We start from the raw sequence: 23,021 nt of genomic DNA, 5'->3' as shown, positions 1-23,021 counted from the left end.
GGTAGTTGCATGAATTAATACATATGTATATATTCACATTTTATTCTCCGTACAAAAGTCAGCTGCTTGTGTGTTATTATTTCGAGACAAAGTAAAAAAAAACAACAAAAAACAGATCCACATTAAAAAGGAAAATTAAACTTCCGAAAGAAGTATTTGTTTTGTTTCCGTGACAATGTCCCTGATTATTGTATATTCAATACTAAAAATTAGTTGCCAATTTTAGTCAACAAGTTCAGTTAAAAAAAAAAGTAGTATGAAAATGCAATGCTCAAACTATTACACAAGTAACAATTACATTACAATTAATGGAAATGAAAAATACATATATAGACTGGGCCATACTAAAATAATGCACACATTTCAGAAATTGTCTGGATTGCCCCAATGTGTTAGTGAAGCGAGTGGTAGTGATTGTTTGGTACGTCTTTATTATTTGAATGGCTTGTGGTAGTATGCTTGAATGGCTTGAAGAGACTTTTATCCCTGTTTAAACAAAGTTTATTAAGCATGTTTAAATCTAACTATCTGCTTTCATTTGCACACTCATGACTGTTGATTCGTTTTTAGATCATTATTAAATAATGATGCTTAAATGAATAATATGTCTGTAGCATGTTAAACATATCTTTATGTAACTAAAAATTGAATGTTACTAATAACTGTTCAAGGTTAAATGATATCGCATGTGTGATTTCAGGTGATAAAGAAATACTGCATGTCGATAGTATGTTGCTGAAATCAAATTTATATCAACTTGTTTTTTTTGCACTTATTTGGAATTCTTCAAGCACAAATGTTTATGTATACTTGTTTTTAGCTCTTTTTTTAGGAAAAGTCAGTCATAGAATCATCATAGAGTAGGCTGGCTTTTGTTGTCTAAATTGTGAATATTCGGCAAACACCGACATGTTGTATTATCTTTAATGGCCATTATTCCAAAAAAGTTCAAAATATTCACCTGAATAAAACCATAGTTACTAAAAGGGTGGCCGAAAGCACAATTGACAAGACACACAACACCACAAGACAACAGTCACATGAAGAGATGCACACCACCACAAGACAACAGACACTTGACGAGACGCACACCACCTCAAGACAACAGACACTTGACGAGACACACACCACCACAAGACAACAGACACTTGACGAGACACACACCACCACAAGACAACAGACACTTGACGAGACACACACCACCACAAGACAACAGACACTTGACGAGACACACACGACCACAAGACAACAGACACTTGACGAGACACACACCACCACAAGACAACAGACATATGACGAGACACACACCACCACAAGACAACAGACATATGACGAGACACACACCACCACAGGACAACAGACATATGACGAGACACACACCACCACAAGACAACAGACATATGACGAGACACACACCACCACAAGACAACAGACATATGACGAGACACACACCACCACAAGATAACAGACATATGACGAGACACACACCACCACAAGACAACAGACACTTGACGAGACACACACCACCACAAGACAACAGACACTTGACGAGACACACACCACCACAAGACAACAGACACTTGACGAGACACACACCACCACAAGACAACAGACACATAATGAGACACACACCACCACAAGACAACAGACACTTGACGAGACGCACGCCACCACAAGACAACAGACACTTGACGAGACACACGCCACCACAAGACAACAGACACTTGACGAGACACACGCCACCACAAGACAACAGACACTTGACGAGACACACGCCACCACAAGACAACAGACATATGACGAGACACACACCACCACAAGACAACAGACATATGACGAGACACACACCACCACAAGACAACAGACACTTGACGAGACACACACCACCACAAGACAACAGACACATGACGAGACACACAAGACAACAGACACATGACGAGACACACAACACCACAAGACAACAGACACATGACGACACACACCACCACAAGACAACAGACACTTGACGAGACACACACCACCACAAGACAACAGACATATGACGAGACACACACCACCACAAGACAACATACATATGACGAGACACCACCATAAGACAACAGACACATGATGAGACACACACCACCACAAGACAACAGACACATGATGAGACACACACCACCACAAGACAACAGACACTTGACGAGACACACACCACCACAAGACAACAGACACATGACAAGACACACACCACCACAAGACAACAGACACTTGACGAGACACACAAGACAACAGACACATGACGAGACACACACCACCACAAGACAACAGACACTTGACGAGACACACACCACCACAAGACAACAGACATATGACGAGACACAAGACATATGACGAGACACCACCACAAGACAACAGACACATGATGAGACACACACCACCACAAGACAACAGATACATGATGAGACACACACCACCACAAGACAACAGACATATGACGAGACACCCACCACCACAGGACAACAGACACATGATGAGACACACACCACCACAAGACAACAGACATATGACGAGACACACACCACCACAAGACAACAGACACATGACGAGACACACACCACCACAAGATAACAGACATATGACGAGACACACACCACCACAAGACAACAGACATATGATGAGACACACACCACCACAAGACAACAGACACATGGCGAGACACACACCACCACAAGACAACAGATACTTGACGAGACGCACACCACCACAAGACAACAGACACTTGACGAGACACACACCACCACAAGACAACAGACATATGACGAGACACACACCACCACAAGACAACAGACATATGACGAGACACATACCACCACAAGACAACAGACACATGACGAGACACACACCACCACAAGACAACAGACACTTGACGAGACACACACCACCACAAGACAACAGACATATGACGAGACACACACCACCACAAGACAACAGACATATGACGAGACACACACCACCACAAGACAACAGACGTTTGATGAGACACACACCACCACAAGACAACAGACATATGACGAGACACACACCACCACAAAACAACAGACATGTGACGAGACACATACCACCACAAGATAGCAGAAATATGACGAGACACACACCACCACAAGACAACAGACATATGACGAGACACACACCACCACAAGACAATAGACATATGACGAGACACACACCACCACAAGACAACAGACATATGACGAGACACACACCACCACAAGACAATAGACATATGACGAGACACACACCACCACAAGACAACAGACACTTGACGAGACACACACCACCACAAGACAACAGACATATGACGAGAAGACACACACCACCACAAGACAACAGACACTTGACGAGACACACACCACCACAAGACAACAGACACATGACGAGACACACACCACCACAAGACAACAGACACATGACGAGACACACACCACCACAAGACAACAGACACTTGACGAGACACACACCACCACAAGACAACAGACACATGACGAGACACACACCACCACAAGACAACAGACACTTGACGAGACACACACCACCACAAGACAACAGACACATGATGAGACACATACCACCACAAGACAACAGACACTTGATGAGACGCACACCACCACAAGACAACAGACATATGACGAGACACACACCACCACAAGACAACAGACATATGATGAGACGCACACCACCACAAGACAACAGACATATGACGAGACACACACCACCACAAGACAACAGACATATGATGAGACACACACCACCACAAGACAACAGACATATGACGAGACCCACACCACCACAAGACAACAGACACTTGACGAGACACACACCACCACAAGACAACAGACACTTGACGCACACCACCACAAGACAACAGACACTTGACGAGACGCACACCACCACAAGACAACAGACACTTGACGAGACGCACACCACCACAAGACAACAGACACTTGACGAGACGCACACCTCCACAAGACAACAGACACTTGACGAGACACACACCACCACAAGACAACAGACACATGACGAGACGCACACCACCACAAGACAACAGACACTTGACGAGACGCACACCACCACAAGACAACAGACATATGACGAGACGCACACCACCACAAGACAACAGACACTTGACGAGACGCACACCACCACAAGACAACAGACACTTGACGAGACACACACCACCACAAGACAACAGACATATGACGAGACACACACCACCACAAGACATATGACGAGACACACACCACCACAAGACAACAGACATATGACGAGACGCACACCACCACAAGACAACAGACATATGATGAGACGCACACCACCACAAGACAACAGACATATGATGAGACGCACACCACCACAAGACAACAGACATATGATGAGAAGCACACCACCACAAGACAACAGACACATGATGAGACGCACACCACCACAAGACAACAGACATATGACGAGACACACACCACCACAAGACAACAGACATATGATGAGACACACACCATCACAAGACAACAGACACTTGACGAGACACACACCACCACAAGACAACAGACACTTGACGAGACACACACCACCACAAGACAACAGACATATGACGAGACGCACACCACCACAAGACAACAGACATATGATGAGACGCACACCACCACAAGACAACAGACATATGACGAGACGCACACCACCACAAGACAACAGACATATGATGAGACGCACACCACCACCAGACAACAGACACATGATGAGACGCACACCACCACAAGACAACAGACATATGACGAGACACACACCACCACAAGACAACAGACATATGACGAGACACACACCACCACAAGACAACAGACACTTGACGAGACACACACCACCACAAGACAACAGACATATGACGAGACACACACCACCACAAGACAACAGACATATGACGAGACACACACCACCACAAGACAACAGACATATGATGAGACACACACCACCACAAGACAACAGACATATGACGAGACACACACCGCCACAAGACAACAGACACTTGACGAGACGCACACCGCCACAAGACAACAGACACTTGACGAGACGCACACCACCACAAGACAACAGACATATGACGAGACGCACACAGAGACGCACACCACCACAAGACAACAGACATATGACGAGACACACACCACCACAAGACAACAGACATATGACGAGACACACACCACCACAAGACAACAGACATATGACAAGACACACACCACCACAAGACAACAGACACAGACTTCATAAATCTTATAATGTTTTATATAAATTTTTGGGTGACCGCTGCAAAGGTCAGTGAAAAAAATCCCTGGAGGCTCAGTGGAGGTATACAGATGTGTGTGATGAATCCATTCACTTAAGCTAAATAATTTACTTATTCAGGTATGCCAATTGATAAAGAAGAAATATGAGCATTCATGCTCATGTTTGGTCATATTTTGCCATTTTTTTCCAGCATCGTTCAGGTTAATGAGAGAAATATTTACTTATTTACTTTTCTTCTGATTATTCAGATACGCTCCATGCTTTTTAAAAAACACATCATGGACATATTGGCACCCAATGAACAAAAAACTTGGGTTGAGTTTATCGAGGATCTTTCCAGGGTAGCTAACAAGTTCTTAAGTTTATTGGTTCATTTTTATTCGCCCATTCATAGAACGGGACGTATTACAGTTTCATACAATAACTTAAAAAGCTTTTGTACAATCATCACCAAATTTGACTAGGACTGAGTATGGGCATAATATCTAGGTTTAATAACCAGCCATATCGCTTGTGTCATTTGAGAAGAAGGCCCATTTATTATAATAACTACCTAAAATCAGTTTTGTCCGATCAATAAAAATAGAAATCTTAAGTCAAATCATCACCAAATTTGGTCAGAATGTGTCACGCTATCTTGGGTCACGCTCTTTAACAAGCCATGTCACCTCATTAATTTAATAGTTATCACCCTTGAATTGGAAGAAAATGTATTTACTGTGTCTGCTCTCTAAATTTGGCTAACTTTCAAACAGTTATCACCAAATTTGGTGTTTAAAGAATAGGACAGGCATATTTTCAATAGTTGGCGCTCTTGTTTTTTGTTTGGTTTATTATGTTCTTTTTTCTTTCAGTTTTATAGGGTGCAAATTTTGCTTGGATTTTTTTGTCCAGGATTTTTTTTTACTTGTTAAAAGTGTTGCACCTTATTTTACTTTAATGATCAAATATTTTCATTTTCACCTGAATATGTGAAAATGAACACTCCACTGAAAATAAGTTGTTTTCAGAGTATTTAATGGTTGGTTATTAATTATTTGTTTGCATGCTTATCATTTTTTGCCCTATCACAATAATTGGAAGAAATACATGCTTGTTAAAATGAAATTTTAATTTTCGATGAAATAAATTATTTCTCCAAGTTTCATACACTAAGTACTGTTATATTTATGTATAATGAAAATCAAAAGTGAGGCTAGATAGAATATATTACAAGATTATTTTTACCAAAACATTTTGCAGTTTTATCAGGATGATTTTTTTCAAATTTACTGTGATATATTTTTTAAGTGTTCAGACTTGTGGTGTATTAAAAACATCCACTTATATTCCACAGACGTCAAGCGGGCGAGCATTGAAGCCAACCTCATTGCCAGCTAACACCACATACATCCAGATTCAGCAGGCTCCCCCTGGCAGTGCGCCAGGAACGGGAACCATCCGTCTGCCTATCCCATCCTCTATGGCCAAACAAGGAACTACTCTAGTCCCACAGCAAATGGTGGTAAGGACATGTATCATTTGCTAAACATTAACTGATGTATCTCGATTTTTATGCATAAAATCAAATATAGGCGGGCCACTGCTTATCCAATTATCCTCCATGGTCAAAAAAGGGAACCAGGCTTGTCCCATAGGGAAGCGTGGTAACTATGTCAGTAAATGGCTGTAAATGTTGTCTGCTTCATGGAAGATAAAATACAGGATTAAACCTGAAATAAGGATTGAGAGCATTACATTTCAGTTTGCTGTATTATTATGTTAAACAGTTGTTTTTTTGCATAACATATATGCATTACCTTGTTGTGCATATTAATGACTTTGAAAAAAATTTCAAGAGGGGTCTCCCTTAATTAACCCTACTTCCGGCAAGAATCTTTAATACTCAATCTTCCTCCATTTACCTTTTTTTTACAGATTAAAAAAAGTTAAAAAAAACAAAACTGGTTGATGATGGTAGTTACTTTATTTGTTGCTAGTATTGATACTCCAGTTAGTTTCAAATCTGAAGTCAGGAGAGCCGTCAAAAGGGCTTCTTAAAACTAAAGCTAGTTTTGCTTCTGCGGTAGGCTGCTTTATTCCCGTAATCCCCTATTTGGGGCCAAAGGCGCCCCCAAAATCCACGAAATGGTTTAAGGATTAAGTTGACATTTATTTTACAATAATTGCTATGAGCAATTTACAATATTATATAAAGTACTCTCCTTGGCACGATATTACACAAGAGTGTGGTCTTGTATTGTGGGGAAACAGGAGTACCAGGAGGAAACTCACTTGTCTGACTTGGTGACCACAAACTAGACTCATGCACCCAGGCTAGGAATAAGTCCTGGTCGCCTAGCTGAGAAGCCAGTGCACTAACCACTTCACTTACTGGACAACCGTTTCAGCCTATAAGCCACCAGGTCAATCACAACCTGTATTTGTCTGAAAGCAAACCAAAAAACTAATTGTATCAATCCAAGTAAAGCCGTTAGTTACCTATTTATTAGGTTATTTACCTGTGAATTGCTCATGTGTTGGGATCCTATTGCACTGATTTTGCAGTGATGTGTTTCTATTTTAGACGCATATCAATACACAGTTTTGAACTTTTGTATCAGTTTACAGATTGATTAATTGTAGTGCACATATTTAGTGGCAATCATAAATCTGACTGAAAATCTCGAAAATGGGTTCAATTACGTGCCCGCTGATAATTTTTCGGTCCACTACAATCCCCTTTATATCTGAGTTTACATACCAATAACAATGAGGTGCTTCCAAGAATAAGGATTACAGGAAACTAATACTTGTTAGTTTCAGTTTCATGATAAATGCGTGTCAAATAAGGAAATTGAGAAATACGCTGTACATACTATCAAATTAGTTAGAATAAATTAATTCATGATCACGAAATGTAACAGTTTGCTTATGAGTGTGGCAGAATAAAATCCAATCTTGCCCGTTTTGTGCCAAAAAAACCCCTGCATTCTGTGTAAGATACTCTGGCATGGTTACAAAAGTTAACATGACATGTGCATATGATTAAAATGAAGTATATTTTTTCCTGTTGAAAGTGATCAAATGATATTTAACTTGTTTCCTTTGTATTTTTATTAAAAAAACGATGAAATTTCAGTTTATAAAAGCAATCAGTTTGGTGGATTCAATTCATGTATTTGTCAGAATGTTTTACTTTTCAGGTTTCTGGTAACATAAACACTCCAAATGTGAAGACCCTTCTCGACACAACCCGGATCCAGCGAACTGTCGGCTCCATGCCACTTACTACAACGAGTACGGCTGCAACACCCCTTATAGTGCAATATCCCCCCGGCTTCATTCCAACCTCCTCGGGCGGACAAACATTTGTTACCATTCCAACTCAGTCTCTCACACCATCACAACCACAGACACACGTTCTGAATAATGTCTCACCTTCCCAACAGCCACAGAAACCCTCACCAGCTAAAATGTCCCCGTCGTCGAAAGTTATTGATCTCACGGATGACGATGATATTTCAAAAACACGACTTATGAGTGTTCCAAAAAGTAACAGTTTAACTGTTCCTGTAAACAATACTGGTGTGCGACAGGTGCTTACGCCTCAGGTTTCCATGGGGACACAATTTCTTTCACAAGGACTAGGGTCTCCACCTACGTACCAGTTAGTAATGACATCTCCTCCGGGAACAAGACCAGGCATGGTGACGGCAGCCCCTGCAATAGGCAGCAATCAGCTTGTTACATTTCAAGCAAGTCCTGTAACTCCAGGAACAGTTATGGCACGTGCAGCGGCATCCGCTACACCAATGGTCATCCAAGCTCCACAACCTAAGGTAATTATAAAAATAATGGTGTTTACTAGCTGCGGCAGCACACAAAACTGTTAAGTTGTTCATAAATTTATGTTATAGATATAACTTTCTTGAATTTATACATTTGTTTTTCCTCAATTTTGTAAGGAAGTTAGTTGATTGAATTCTTGTATCTTGTTATTATGCACATATTCACTCATTTCACAATTGCAGAATATATTTCATACCTCATTATTTCTAATATCTGACGTTTTCCTCCAGCCCGAGCCCAAGGTTCATCCAGCACCGTTCCCAATGTTACCCGCCAACCAACCGACTGCGGGGTTCAAGAGAGCACCTCCAAAACCTATACTCAGGATCTCCAGGGGAAACCAGGGTAATATATTCATGGCCTTACAAAAATAATCTTACCCTTTACAATATAAGTGTGGGGCGTCTGAAAGCATCTATAATTAAAGTATTTGCTATAGTCTTGCAGACATGCTTTGATATGTAAGGGATGGAAACAACTTTCTGTATTCTTAACACATTTTATATATACAATAATTAAGATCTTGGATGCCTGGCACCCCAGTATTATTTTGTTGTCGAGGGTGATAGAGTTAATAAGAATGGAAAGAAAATGTGAAAAGTATAACCCAAACACAATCACAAAGGTTTTTTTTGGATATGAAAGATTGCAAAACAGTTCATTTTGCGTTGACATGAATTGAAATAAAATGAGAGGACAAAAAATATAATCTGTCGTGACTTTTTAAATTTTGTCTGTGATTTATTTTACATAGTAGTCATCGGTAAGGAATAATCTCTCCTAGTGATACCAAAACGATATGGGGGTCACCAGACATAAACGTCCAATCTCAGGATAAAACAAATTTCTTATTTATACCTCAGATACCTTAACTGTGCAGGTTTTTAATCAGATGTAAAAAAATGATCTTGCTTAGATTATTGTCCTTCGTCTATCTATTAAAAATAAAGTACTGGTGAGTCTTGTTTTACCTGTACAAACAACCTTATCAATATGATGATGATATAATTCCAAACAGTCACCAAAAAAAACCAATGTCTTCACTGATTTCCATTTCATAAAAGCTCTGTCTTGTTCACCACTTTTACCTGCTGTGTTTGTTGACTCTATGCATTCAGTGTTCTCAAGAAGAACAGGTTGCCGGCCAAAATGGACGGTTCAAATGGCAATTGGGCTGGTTCAAATCTGGAAAAACAAATGAATTAGAAGTAGAATAAGTAGAAGCTGTTCTGTTACTTTTCTATTTGAGACGGTTTAACCAAAACTTATTGAGAACCCTGGCATTGATAGTTAATTTGATTTATCTTTTTTGTCATCATTGCACCAATCTGTTTCCAGGTATTGTCTTGTCATGGAATATGGCGATGATGCCAGACATGGCTATAATTGCTAGCTATCAACTGTGGGCTTACCAAGAAACATCTGCGGCCCCAGCACCTACATTGTGGAAAAAGGTGAGAGGAAATTTCTCTATATACAGGCGAGAGGAAGTTCTGATGCAAACTTTCCATGGTAGGACTTGGATCATTTAAAATGATTTGAAAAAATCACTTTTCAGCTATTAATAAAATCATACACGGAAAGAATTACATTTCCCCGGTTAAAACTGAGTTTTTACTAAATTACTTCCTTTATACTGGAAATTATTTTTGCAAATTGTTACTCATCACATCTGTCATGAGTCGTCAAAAATACACAATTTTATTTAACAAGTGCAGGAAATGTGATACTAAGCAACCTTTGGCAAGCTTACAGTGCTTATAGCTAACATATTTGGTGAACGAGTTGAATAAAATCATTCGATGATGATGAGTGTCGGATTCTTTTTGTCGCATGTCTTCTTCCAATAAATAAATAACAAAGAGAAGACCTTCCTGACCTGATTAGCACAAACTGACAAAGCAACGCCATTTACTACGCTACATGCATTGCAGAAATATAGTACTCAGAATAATTTGAAACAATAATTTCTAGATATCATCTCAATATTCAATTCACTTATATTATATATAGTTATCTTATCTTTTTAATTCCATTTATAAGTGAAATGAATATTGAGATGATATCTAGAAAGTCTTTCAGAATAAACTCAACTTTAACCAAATTTTCTGTCTTTGAAATGGTGATGTCACACCAGGATAGATGAGGTCATAATTTTTGTCCTATGTTCTTGACATCATTTCCTGTTTAAATATTGAAAGAAGTGAATGTTTTAAGAATGTTTGTCAAAAGCCAATAGGAAATATGTTTAATTCTATGAAGGATTTAAATGGAAATAAACTGCTATATTCAAATAAATATTGATCACTAAAACCAAATGAGAACTAATTGTTTATCTTGTTGGAATATTACCAATTAAGCAATTATTGTTTCCGAATAATTTTTAATCAATCATGCAGAGTGATATTAATGTATTCCACATGTATTAATTAATGCAGAAAAATATGTGATGGTTATATTAAACCAAAAACTAGACATAGCATGTGATTAAAGTGTACTCTAAATTTCATCGTAGTTTCGAGTTTATTTTCATAGAAAGATAATAACAAAATGCTTCATGGAATATGTCCCCCTGTTTTATAAGTTTATTTTAAGTAGTTATTGTTCCATTTTCAACGAAAGATTTAGATACTGATACTCATTTATGATGAGATAATATTTATGCAGTATGGCAAACTTAGATAGCTTACGTTACAAACTGCAGAATTATCCTTGTGAGAGGTTATGAGTGTCTTGTAACATAATGATGGAGTCGTAAACCGATATTTGAAAAATGCAAGAACATCTTTCCTTATTTTTCTTTTAGGAAAGGGAAGTTTATACTTGAGATAATAGATAATATTTTATGAGTTACCGGTATTATGTATTTATTTAATTACTACTCAGAATAAATGAATTACAAATATGGTATTGAAACATTTCAGAGCTTGTTTATACTTCTATGAACAATATATTTTATATCTCTCACAGCTCATGCTATTAAAATAGAATAAGTAGAATAAATGAAGTATATAATTAGTCATAGGCTGACTATGTATTATCATACACTATTTAATTCAGGCATAGTTGATGTACCAATCATGTCAAGGACACTATTCCTTGTTGAAATATTCGAGATTGTGATAACTTTCATAGAAATTTTGGAAATCTTTAAAATTTAATGAACTTGATACCAAAGGTCATATCAGTGTTTACGCTTATGTCTATCCACCAACAAGATTGTTAGGCAGTGTTTTATTAATGTTTGAGAAAGCTTCACGCCAATAAAAAGATAATCAATGTTTATATTTCTTGTTTTTCTAACCTAATATTGGCTGTAATCAGCTAATGCTGATTTAAGGCCAATGCTGATTTAAGTTTAAGTTTAAACATAATTATTTTTCAACGATTGTGAAACAAGTTATAACAACATTATATTAATCACTCTCATTGGCACGATTTTACGCGAGAGTGTGGTCTTGTGGGGGAAAACGGAGAACCCGGAGAAAACCCACTTGTCCGGCTTGGTGACCACAAACCAAACTCGCATGCGCCCAAGCCGGGAATCAAACCCGGGTCGCCTAGGTGAGAAGCGAGTGCGCTAACCACTGCGCTAACCGGACAACCCAATGCCGATTTAATAATTTAGTAAATCAAAACTAAACAAATCTATACATATACTATTGGGAACAAGGGAAACACAGCTGTACAGAAATTGATCATCATCATCATAGATTTCCAGTAAACAAAGCCTTCATGTATCTCTTACCATATCAATTCATTATGTATCTCTTACCATATCAATTCACTTCCCGCTTGGTTTGAAGCTTAAATGTCAAGGTAAAAAAATGAAAAAAACATAGGTGTAAAACATTACTACAATTCATGTGACACAAAAAAGTGTTAAACAAGATGTTGGACCAAATATTAGAAACATGAACCTAAAACAAATAAAACAGCAGGGAAAATCCCAGTCTGCCAGGTTTTGATTTAAGGTACCCAGACCTTTTGGCCCCAGGAAGAATTTAACTCGCACAAGACTTCTACATCATTTTTTGAAATCTTGGTTCAGAACTCAAATATTCTTATATTTAATGGTAAAAATACATACACCCTTTATTCTATGTAACTTTTATTTTAAAAAAATGCTCTTTTAGCCCAAATAGGTGAAAACATCAAAAGTGTAACTGAGGGTTTTACATACTGGCGTGTGTCAATTTTAAGCACTGAAAATAAAAAAAAGCTTAGTAATATTTTTAAATTTGCAATTTTAATTTGAATGTGAACCCCTTTGGGCACAATGATTACAATGTTAGCCTTGTTTTTTTTGTAGGTTGGTGAAGTTAAAGCCCTGCCACTGCCAATGGCCTGTACACTGACCCAGTTTCAGGTTGGGAACAAGTACCACTTTGCTGTTCGCGCTCTCGATGTGCATGACCGAGTCGGCAATTTTAGCGATCCAGGCTCCATCCATCTAACTGCTGTTGTGTCTGTAACAAAATAAGCATTTTTCTCGTCTGAACTTACCACGCAATGTCTGTGATGATTTTGGCTATTTATACATGTATTTAATCATGATCATGGCCTCTTACATGATAAATGAGTGTCATTATGGGAATAATTCAAATCTAGTAGTGAACTATTGTTTTGTCTTTTGCAATCTATAACCATTGCAAGAGCTTTTACCTTTGTGTTCAATTAAGCATTCTTTAGGATCACACAAGCTTAAACAGTGTCTGTCATGCAGAAAGTGTGTAAGCAAAACACTTAACAAACCTTTTTGACAGGGAGAATACCAGTCGTTTTGCATTTAAGGCTCTTCTTTAAATGTCCACATATGAGGTTACAGTGTATTACGAAATCTGTGTTCTTTAGACATTTTCATAGTTATCACATTAGGGGCCATCATTATTTTAGTGATTATTTTTCAAGCTCAAGGTATTATGAAATTTGAAGGCTTAGCATAAGACTGTTTTTACCCTGTCTATTTTTATGTTGAGTAGCAAAGGTTTTGCACTAAGCCCGCAAATTGTTTTCAGTTTTATCACCCATGTAAAAGACATTGTATGTATATGTTTGAAAGGTAACTTATTTATTATTCATTATTCATTTCTTAAATATTCTTTTACATTATTCAACTTTCATATCTACATAATTCATAATCATTTTATCATACATGTTTGCTATGGGCAGCAAAATTGATTGCAATGATATTTTGTAAGCAGTATCATTACATCAATAAATGTTCACATTTGCTAGTAAAATAGATGTTCTATGTTAGAACACAATTATGGGATGCTTGATTCCTTGGTATAACAGTCTTATTTCATTGGTTTTTAATTGATATTGCCACACAAGTTGTTACTAAGGCTCTGAATGCATGTAATGAATTAGACATGTTATTCATGGTTAAGAAGGATCATGCGATAATTTTGGCTTGCAACAGAATATAGATATCTTCGATATGGATAGATACCGAACTTTGAATCTAGAGATAATTAAGTAAAACATTATCGTCCAAATGCATGTATTTCATTTGATGTTTCCTCTTTATAATTCTGTGTGAAAAAAATACTTATATTTCAGTACAATTGACAATCTTTCATCACAATTAAAAGTTTCACAATATTACATCATAATGTGAAATCTATAAGTACACAATAGGTTAGTCTGACAAATATTTAAATGACTGTTCTATGACAAATTAGAATCCCAGAACTCATTATTTAGTTATGATGGAATGTAGAACTTATCATTGATGATTGATCAGAAATGGGAGCGTTCAATTTTACATTACTGTACTTTTTTAAAATTTGTTTTTTTGCTGGATGGTTGCATAAGAAGTGGAAAGAAATGTCTTGAAAAGTTTTTTAAGGGATTTCAAAACACTTAAACAACATGATTCTAAGCCCCTTAACCTTGCTTTGGGCCCAAATCCCTCGTACCTCAACCCAATTATCAGGATTGGTATTTTAGGTCTGTACTTATCCCTGTCTAAATAATGAGCTGACATCAGGTTTCCTCTATACATACTTGAAAGGTGATTTCATGTAATCAATAATGTGTTTATTCAATATATAACCTTGGGCTCAGTTTGAAAAGGACAGAGACTCATACAAGGAAGTAATGATCAGATTTCAGAAAATAGAATATCCTGCACAGGTACTCAATAAAGCAATGGGTTATGCCTTAGTTTTTGCCAAAGAAGATCATTATGTAACTTGAAGGAATGTCAGTACTGGTTTTAACCAAACATTTCAAACCCTGATTTAAAAGATTAGCCAATGGTGAGATACAATTCAGGGGTGGTCATGTTAGTAGGATTGAGGGCTGTAGTTAGAACTTATTCATTTAACACTGATTGTGAAGAAAGTTATATTAACTTAAGTCACTGTAGTTGGCATAAGTATGATGTTGCATGGTGTTGTGGGGGAGCCAAAGGAAATCAACTTGTCCTGCTTGGTGACCAAAAAAGTCACATGCATCCTGGCTGGGAATAAAACCAGGGTTGCCGTGGTGCACTCACCTGATAAACCTGGAAATGAGAGTTTCTGTTTGCAGATTGCTTTGAACTTGTAAGGTTTGTGTTTGGGCTAGATATTTGCATTAGAAATAGCCAGAACGACCTTAAAATGGATATAAATGGCTTTAAAAACCATGTCAACAGGGTCTTGGCCCCCTTTCCTTGCTTGTTGCCTGAATCTCTGATAGACTTAAGTAAGTTTTCAGGCTGGGGTTTTATGTCCGTTTTCATCCTGATTACATCAAGTGGTATTCAAACATGATTTGGTTCTTTCTTTATAGCCATTCTAAGCTGTAAAACACAACATTAAAAATGAAAAATTAATAATCTAAACATACGACTTCCAATTCTGACATCTAATTGGGAGGGGTGAAGGCAAACATAATGATGAAGCGAATAGAGCCATTTATTAAAAAAATATTTTTCTGTTCCAGATATACTTGCATATAATTCTAACTTACAACCAGTAAAAACATACAAGTAAAAAGTGTAAAAAGGTAAAGTTGAAATGCATGCATAAGCTTGTTTTATTGTTTTAAGTGTATGACGGTAGGACATGATTGTATGATTGTTTTGTTTTAATATTATATGTATATAAGAATTATATAGTTGTTGTAATTGTAATTATTTTACTGTGTTCATGTTACACAGAATCATGAAAATGTGTCTACAATGCAATTCAGGAGGACATTAATGTCTGAAGAGATCCTTCAAAAATTTAAACGAAAGGGGGTTTAACAATAGCCATGTCCTCATGTATGTTGTAGCTTAATTCGTATTATACTTAAGAAATAAATTTCTAAGATTTTTAGTCACTTATTCCTGAATGACCAACTTTGAATTTATATCTTGATTTGTACATGCAGAGGGTTGTTGCGGAATTTTACATAAAAATTACAAGTTCCGTTCACAAGGTTTGCAAACAAGTAAAGTGAAACGCGATCTACACGGTTTGTAGAAAGAATTAGATTGTGTATTTTTTTAAACGCTATATAAAGATTTCTGGTAGCCATAACAACACACCTATATGCACTTGACGCCGGTCAAAACTACCCCAACCTTTGCGAAAAGGGTATAGAGTATTTCTGGTTTCAAAAAGGATGCTTTTCTTGGTGGACTTGGAGCATTGATTCTAAGCATGGTGGATGGCTCACCCAGTATCTCGGCATCTTTAATTGGGTTTTCCCTGATCCTACATACGTCAGACTCATCAATAAACCATTGAGTGCATCTGCTGAAGTTTTGTTCAGATTCACACAAAACGAGGCATGCTTCAATGTTTTCATTTACAGACCAAAACTCGATGATCCTGGGAAAAATACGTAGCAAACGCACTTTTGTACATTTCACCAAAAAGCGCCTGCGCCGTACTGTCATCATAAAGCGCAGTAATTTTAAATCACTATTGGCGTCAAATACATGTAGTTCCTCTAAAATCGCGGTTTTACGATTATTTATTTTCAATTTTAATTAAAAGTCTTGCATACTTATATTTTTGATTGTGCTTTATTGAAATGGCATATGCTTTTCATAAACCATACAATAAATGAAATAAGAAGTGCCGCGTTTTTGCGCGTGACTCATCTTACATTGGGTGTAAGACGGATTTTTTCAGCACTGGTCACGGAAACACACGTCCGGTATGCAAGAAAACGTCTTCTAATTTTCCGAAATTGCTTCAGATAACGTCTTAAACATTCAGGAACTGATGTCAAGTTGTGACACAGCACACATTAGTGTGGGGAAATCATGGTTAGATGTTCGACTTGATGTAATGGGCAAATAAGGCTTCTTGAACCAGCTCTATTTCATCTATTTCTATATGAGCATTAATTCTTTTTGCTGATGCGATTCTTTGTTCTTATTCGGGGTTTTGGTCTGTCTATTGTAAAAAATATACATTTTTCGAAAATGTAATAATTTTGACGTGATTGTGTTGTCATGGATACCAGAACTCCAGATGTTACTTTGGAATACATAATGCCTCCATCATAAATGCGGATTGCAATGAACTTCTTTCTTTTCCCGAACAACCCTCATGTATATAATTTCGAAGTACTTTAAAGACTTACACTAGGATTGAAAGTGTTTTCGAAATATTTAATACAAGACAATTTTCAAATTGTAGTTATACGTTGTTAACTTATTTCTTTATGTCGACAATCTATTAGGGGATATAAAGTATCTATCGTTTGTTTCCGGTCCGGATTGAAAATTCGACCCAAGGACACGCGCATAAGGCGGTAACGAGGCTGCATTTCTTATTTCATTAATTTATGGGAAAAAACAACAACATTATGCCATTTAAATAAAGCACAATCAAATGTATAAGGATGCAAGACCTTTAATTAAAACTGAAATAAATAAACACCAAGAACACGATTTCTAGAGGAACAGTAATCTAAAATTACTCAACAACGTCGCTGGCGCTTTTACGTGTAATGCATGGGTGAAAGTTTTCAGTATTGATACTGAATTCAGTATTTTGGAAAATATTTATCCTATATAATGCATTGTAAAAATGGCATTTTCCTATGTAAACACCCTATTTTCAGTATTTTGAAAAATTCAAACTTTCACCCATGGCAATGTACAAAATGCATTTTATACGTCAATGTTTCCACAAATTGATAAGTTTAGGTATCCAAGAAAAAATATGTCTTCCGGTGCCCAGTTATTCGGCAAGCCTCGTAACCGGCTTGCGCGCGTGCCACCGGGTCGGGTATTTCGATCCGAATGTGTAGAAACACATGGTAGATACTTATATTACTGAATCGATGCCGCTTATAAATACACAAATACAGATGAAGTGTAATCAGGTTTCATGCTAACTATTTTTCCCCCACAAGTGATTTCTATCAGTTTTGATGTTTTGCTTGACTATACACCCGGGCATGAATGATAGCAGTTTCGTCGGAATGAAATATAAAAATAAAGTTTAACCACGTAACAAAGCAGCTAGAAAAGTTCGTGTTGCGGCTTAACCGGACACCCACAATTTAAAACAGAAATATACGAAACAAACCGAAAAAGCACGTGCATATAGCCAAAGAAAAAACGAAACAGTTTAAGCAGGCCCTAACAGTAAGTCAGAAATAAAAGGAAACAGTGAAGGCAGATCCACGCAGTCAGAAATAAAACATAGCAGCTTATGCGGGTCCATGCCATTTAAAATCAAATAAAACAATTGTGGTAGGCCCACAAAGTCAGAAATCAATCGAAACAGTTATGCACCACGCAATTGACCCCCCCACCCCCCACTTTTGTGCTTGAACAATTGTCATACAAGTATGTTCCAAGAAGAATGCTTGAGATCATTAATGAAGAATATTTGCTACTTATGACAAGGTATTGTTCATTTCAATTTTAAAAATATTCACACTTAAACCTTTACTGGGATTATAAACAACAAAATTGGAAAAATAAAACGGGTACTGTTCATTTATATGATTTCATCGGTGACCAAAAGTGACCAAAACTGTATATGTCCGTTCACCGAACATTACCAGGCCCATGATGACGAACAGTATCAAGCCCGAGGCTAGACTTTAGACTCAAAAAAGTACTTGTTTGAATTACAAAAATAATCATATATATTCCTTTGGTTTTACAAAACAATGTTTATGATAGTACCACTAGCGGATTCAGGATACTTTTATTTCAATAGAGGAGAAGAAAAGTTATAAAATACGCCCAAAATGCACCATTTCGGGCTAAAATTGAAAAATAATTCTTGGGGCTGGACCACCAAACACTTTAAACCAAATTAATTACGTTTTTGGGGGAGGGACGCAAGTCATAAGGGAACGCCTCTAAGTTACGCCCCCTCTAACGTCGAATCATGGAGCCGCCCCTGAGGACCGTGTGACTTTCAACTAGTGTTAAAATTCTGTAAATTTCATCATCAATACTCACTCTTCTAGAAGAAAAATTGCAATAAATGGAGATTTACAGTTTTAACACTTGAGTCTGAATTAAGACATGAGACTGTTCGTAGTCATAGCCTCAGGTTATTGTGTCCATCAGAAAACGGTCTGGTTTCCCATTGGCATAAGGCCAAGCTGATCTCATTGTCCGAGGTTGCGTGGGTTCCCGCGTCTTACAAAACCTTTGTCGCAAGGTATTTATTCCTCGACAAATTGTTCATTGTTTATCATAGAAGCATTTTATTTAAGATTTCTTCACTTTTTAGGCTGAATTAAAACAGCCATCAATACTTAATTAAACTATTTGAAAATTCGCGCTATCTGTTAAGTAAACCGAAATATTATTTTATCATTCAAATATTTTGTAACAATAATTTGCGACATTTTTTTATAACTGATGTTTTGGTAAACAAACAAATATTTGCTTGTATTATAAATATAAAATATCAATTAAGTAAATCTGAATCGGTATTTACAAGTAAATCGATCGTTAATCTATGTCTTAACGCATGAGACACACAAAGAGTCCTGCTGGTCCAAATATCACGAAAATACTTAAGACAAATATCGACCTCAATCTTAACTCAAATTACCACTAAAGAGCATATACAATGTGGAATTATTCAAAACATCTATATTTGTTTGTTTTAATTTTTTTATTGAAAAGGCTTATTTTCTCATAGAATTAGTGGATAAACCCATTGTCGATATTCAATTATACAATAAACTCTAGAGCAAACTGTTCAGTCGGGTGTTATGTTAAGAAACTATGAATTGCACTCAAATAAAATATTATATCATTTAAATATGGACAAGTGTTCATCAACATTTATGAAAGAATGCGTTTTTAAAAAAAAGGTAAAACGGAACTCGATTTTTAACCACTTTTGATGTTATCTGAATAAATGAATTGAGATTGAGATTTGACTTAAGTGTATTTGTGATATTTTGGTCTATACTTGAAAGCAGAAATTGTATCGCGTCAAAACTTGTTTATTCGATCAAAAAAACTGACTGGCTTTTTATTCAGTAAACCTGATTTTTTTGTTACAGTATTTGTGTGAAAACAAATGAGTACAGTATATTATATACGATTGTCTGTGTTTATTGGTAAACAAAACTGACATTTTCTTGAGCCAAAAAACCCTCTGTTTCTCCCTTAGCTGTCGGATAAAAGAAACGGACCATATCTTGAGTAAAATACACGAATATTCCCGTTTTGGGGTCCCTGCTTAAATTTGTAGTTCATATAGAAATGGATTAATATTTTAAAAACTCAGTGACCATTTGTTGAAATTGATGAGTCAACTAAAATAAATGTATAAATGTTTTACAAATGTCTTCATTACAGACCATTGTTGTTGTTTTCCTGAGCAATTGTGGCTGAAATTCGGCCTTATTCACATGTCTTGAACATATTCCTTTTTTCCAGTTGTGAAAATTTAAGGGACCCAAAACCGTTTCTAAATGAAAAGAGTTATTGTATTTATTTTATTAAAGAAACAAACTTATCATATTCTCCTTTCTTTTGGTCCATTGTTTTAAAACATTCTTGTTCATTTCTAGGCAAAATTGGATTTACCAATTTTAGCCAAAATGACGCATTTCTTTTCAATCTGAAAGACCCGGCCCAATTTCCAAAATGGCGAAAAAACGACGCTGCAAGAAAAACTGATATGCTTTTGTAATTGATATATACATGTAGCACAACACTTTATCGGTAGGAGGAAATTGTTTAAGGAAAGGATACAATTTTAACTTACCGTTGATTCTGTAACAAGACCCAAGGACACACACCCATGCGTCGATTTTCTAGGAGCTGTTTTGTCCGTATCCTGGTCCACTTGATGGAGTGATTGGGCACAGGAACAGTTTTTTGTCCGTATCCTGTTGTACTTGACGGTGTGATTGTGCAACTTCACTGGCTCCAGAAAAATACGGACACATTCTTCCAGCGACCATTTATGTTCATTCAGGCTGAACAACACTTCTTAAGTTCAAATAAAATAAATCCAATTATTATCAGCAAACTTTATTTAATTTATTTATTTAATTAAAATCAGTAACCATTGTCGAAATCGCCGTTTCGGCCTTCGGGCGGAAACTTCTTGGGGCATTGCAGTAATTTGTCAGTGAAATGCCAGAAGAAATCCCCATCCGTTAGGCTCAATATCTACCCGCATAATAAATAAAATGTCTTGGGGACCGCGCTTTTAAAACTCGAGCGTTAAGTCATAAATATAGATAGCCTTCTGTGAAAACGAAACGAAACCTGATACACAACGAATACGGGATTTTCCAAAACGTCATTTTCCTCGATAGACCGGCATCCGGAAGGCAGAAATGAGTCGAGATCGATGAGTACCAAGTCGAAACAAAATATATAGGTTTATATGCATATTATGCGACGGAATCACAGTCACCAACACTGCTACTAGTACTATAAGATAGTATAATTACATTCACTTGTGCCTGACCGCACCAAGGTGGTTCCACCAACATGCATCATTAATTAAGTGTTGCATGTGATTGTCATGTGTGGTTTACGCACTCGTAAACTTGTTTAACCCACTATGATTTAACTTTTAAATATAGCAGTTGTTTATATTTTTCAATGGTGTCGTTTATGGCGTATTTGTGATCTGTTCTTATAGCGTTTGATCATAATTTTCTGGTCATCTGTGAGCTCGTGGTTCTCCCCTAATAATTTTACTGAACGTTTGACGGTAATTTTAATATGCATAGGTACACGTACATACGAGTACAGCTACTGCTAACGTTCTTACGCTTTTTTCATACGCAATACTTCCAGAAAATAAAAATTGCCAACGGATGTTATTTAGACTTCTCGTCGATGTCTTGGGCAAACGGTATGAGAGAAGGAAAGGAGTTGTGACTGCAATGTTGACGAATACATGGAGATAGGGTAAATAATAGTTCTGGTCAAGGACAAAAATACGTCATATATGAGTTATTGGTTAATTCTGGTTTTGAGATTCGTATGTATAGGGTTAGTTCTGGTTTTGGGACAGAGGTACATCCAACCTGTCAAATCGGGTTAGTTTTGGTCTACATGTGCATATCGTTAGTTCTGGCCCCAATATCACGAAAATACTGAGATTGAGATTTGACTTAAGTATTTTCGTGATATTGGAGCCTGGTCAGTGACTGAGGTAAGTCTTTCCTACGTATAGGATAAGTTCTGGTCAGAGACAAAGGTACGTCCCATATGTGTTATGGGTTAGTTCTGGTTTTGGGCAGAAATGCGTCCTACATGTGTGAAGGGTTAGTTCTGGTTTTAGGATAGAGATACGTGCTAAATGAGTAAAGTGTTTGTTCTGGTTTTGGGACAGAGGTACATCCTAAATGTGTATAGGGTTAGTTCTGCGCCCAATTTCTCGAAACTTCTTAATTCCCTTATAACTAATGTAAATAGGTCAATGTTTATA

General features: G+C 37.1%; 1 protein-coding gene and 1 long non-coding RNA gene across 3 annotated transcripts in view; one reads left to right on the top strand and one right to left on the bottom strand.

Annotated features, from left to right (window-relative positions):
- The window catches only part of LOC128203104 (activating transcription factor 7-interacting protein 1-like), a 29,825-nt gene extending 13,368 nt beyond the window's left edge, over positions 1-16,457 (top strand). The window contains exons 6-11 of one of the 2 annotated variants that reach the window (XM_052904382.1): positions 368-421; positions 6,650-6,817; positions 8,499-9,134; positions 9,375-9,489; positions 10,483-10,598; positions 13,457-16,457. In XM_052904382.1, the coding sequence (XP_052760342.1) occupies positions 368-421; positions 6,650-6,817; positions 8,499-9,134; positions 9,375-9,489; positions 10,483-10,598; positions 13,457-13,627 (1,260 nt within the window). In that variant the 3' untranslated portion in view covers positions 13,628-16,457. The remainder of the gene's footprint in view (positions 1-367; positions 422-6,649; positions 6,818-8,498; positions 9,135-9,374; positions 9,490-10,482; positions 10,599-13,456) is intronic. The other variant, XM_052904391.1, reaches the window with a different exon arrangement.
- LOC128203120 (uncharacterized) lies at positions 8,885-21,710 on the bottom strand. The gene is made up of 5 exons (XR_008255866.1): positions 21,336-21,710; positions 13,504-13,613; positions 10,233-10,329; positions 9,341-9,472; positions 8,885-9,015 (listed from the first exon to the last, which is right to left on the bottom strand). It is a non-coding gene; the product is annotated as an uncharacterized LOC128203120 (long non-coding RNA).
- Between the last annotated feature and the right edge of the window lie 1,311 nt (positions 21,711-23,021).

The sequence above is a fragment of the Mya arenaria genome, chromosome 2 (assembly GCF_026914265.1).
Source record: "Mya arenaria isolate MELC-2E11 chromosome 2, ASM2691426v1".
NCBI classification, from domain to species: Eukaryota; Metazoa; Mollusca; class Bivalvia; order Myida; family Myidae; genus Mya; species Mya arenaria.
This window is presented reverse-complemented; position numbering and strand designations above follow the sequence as displayed.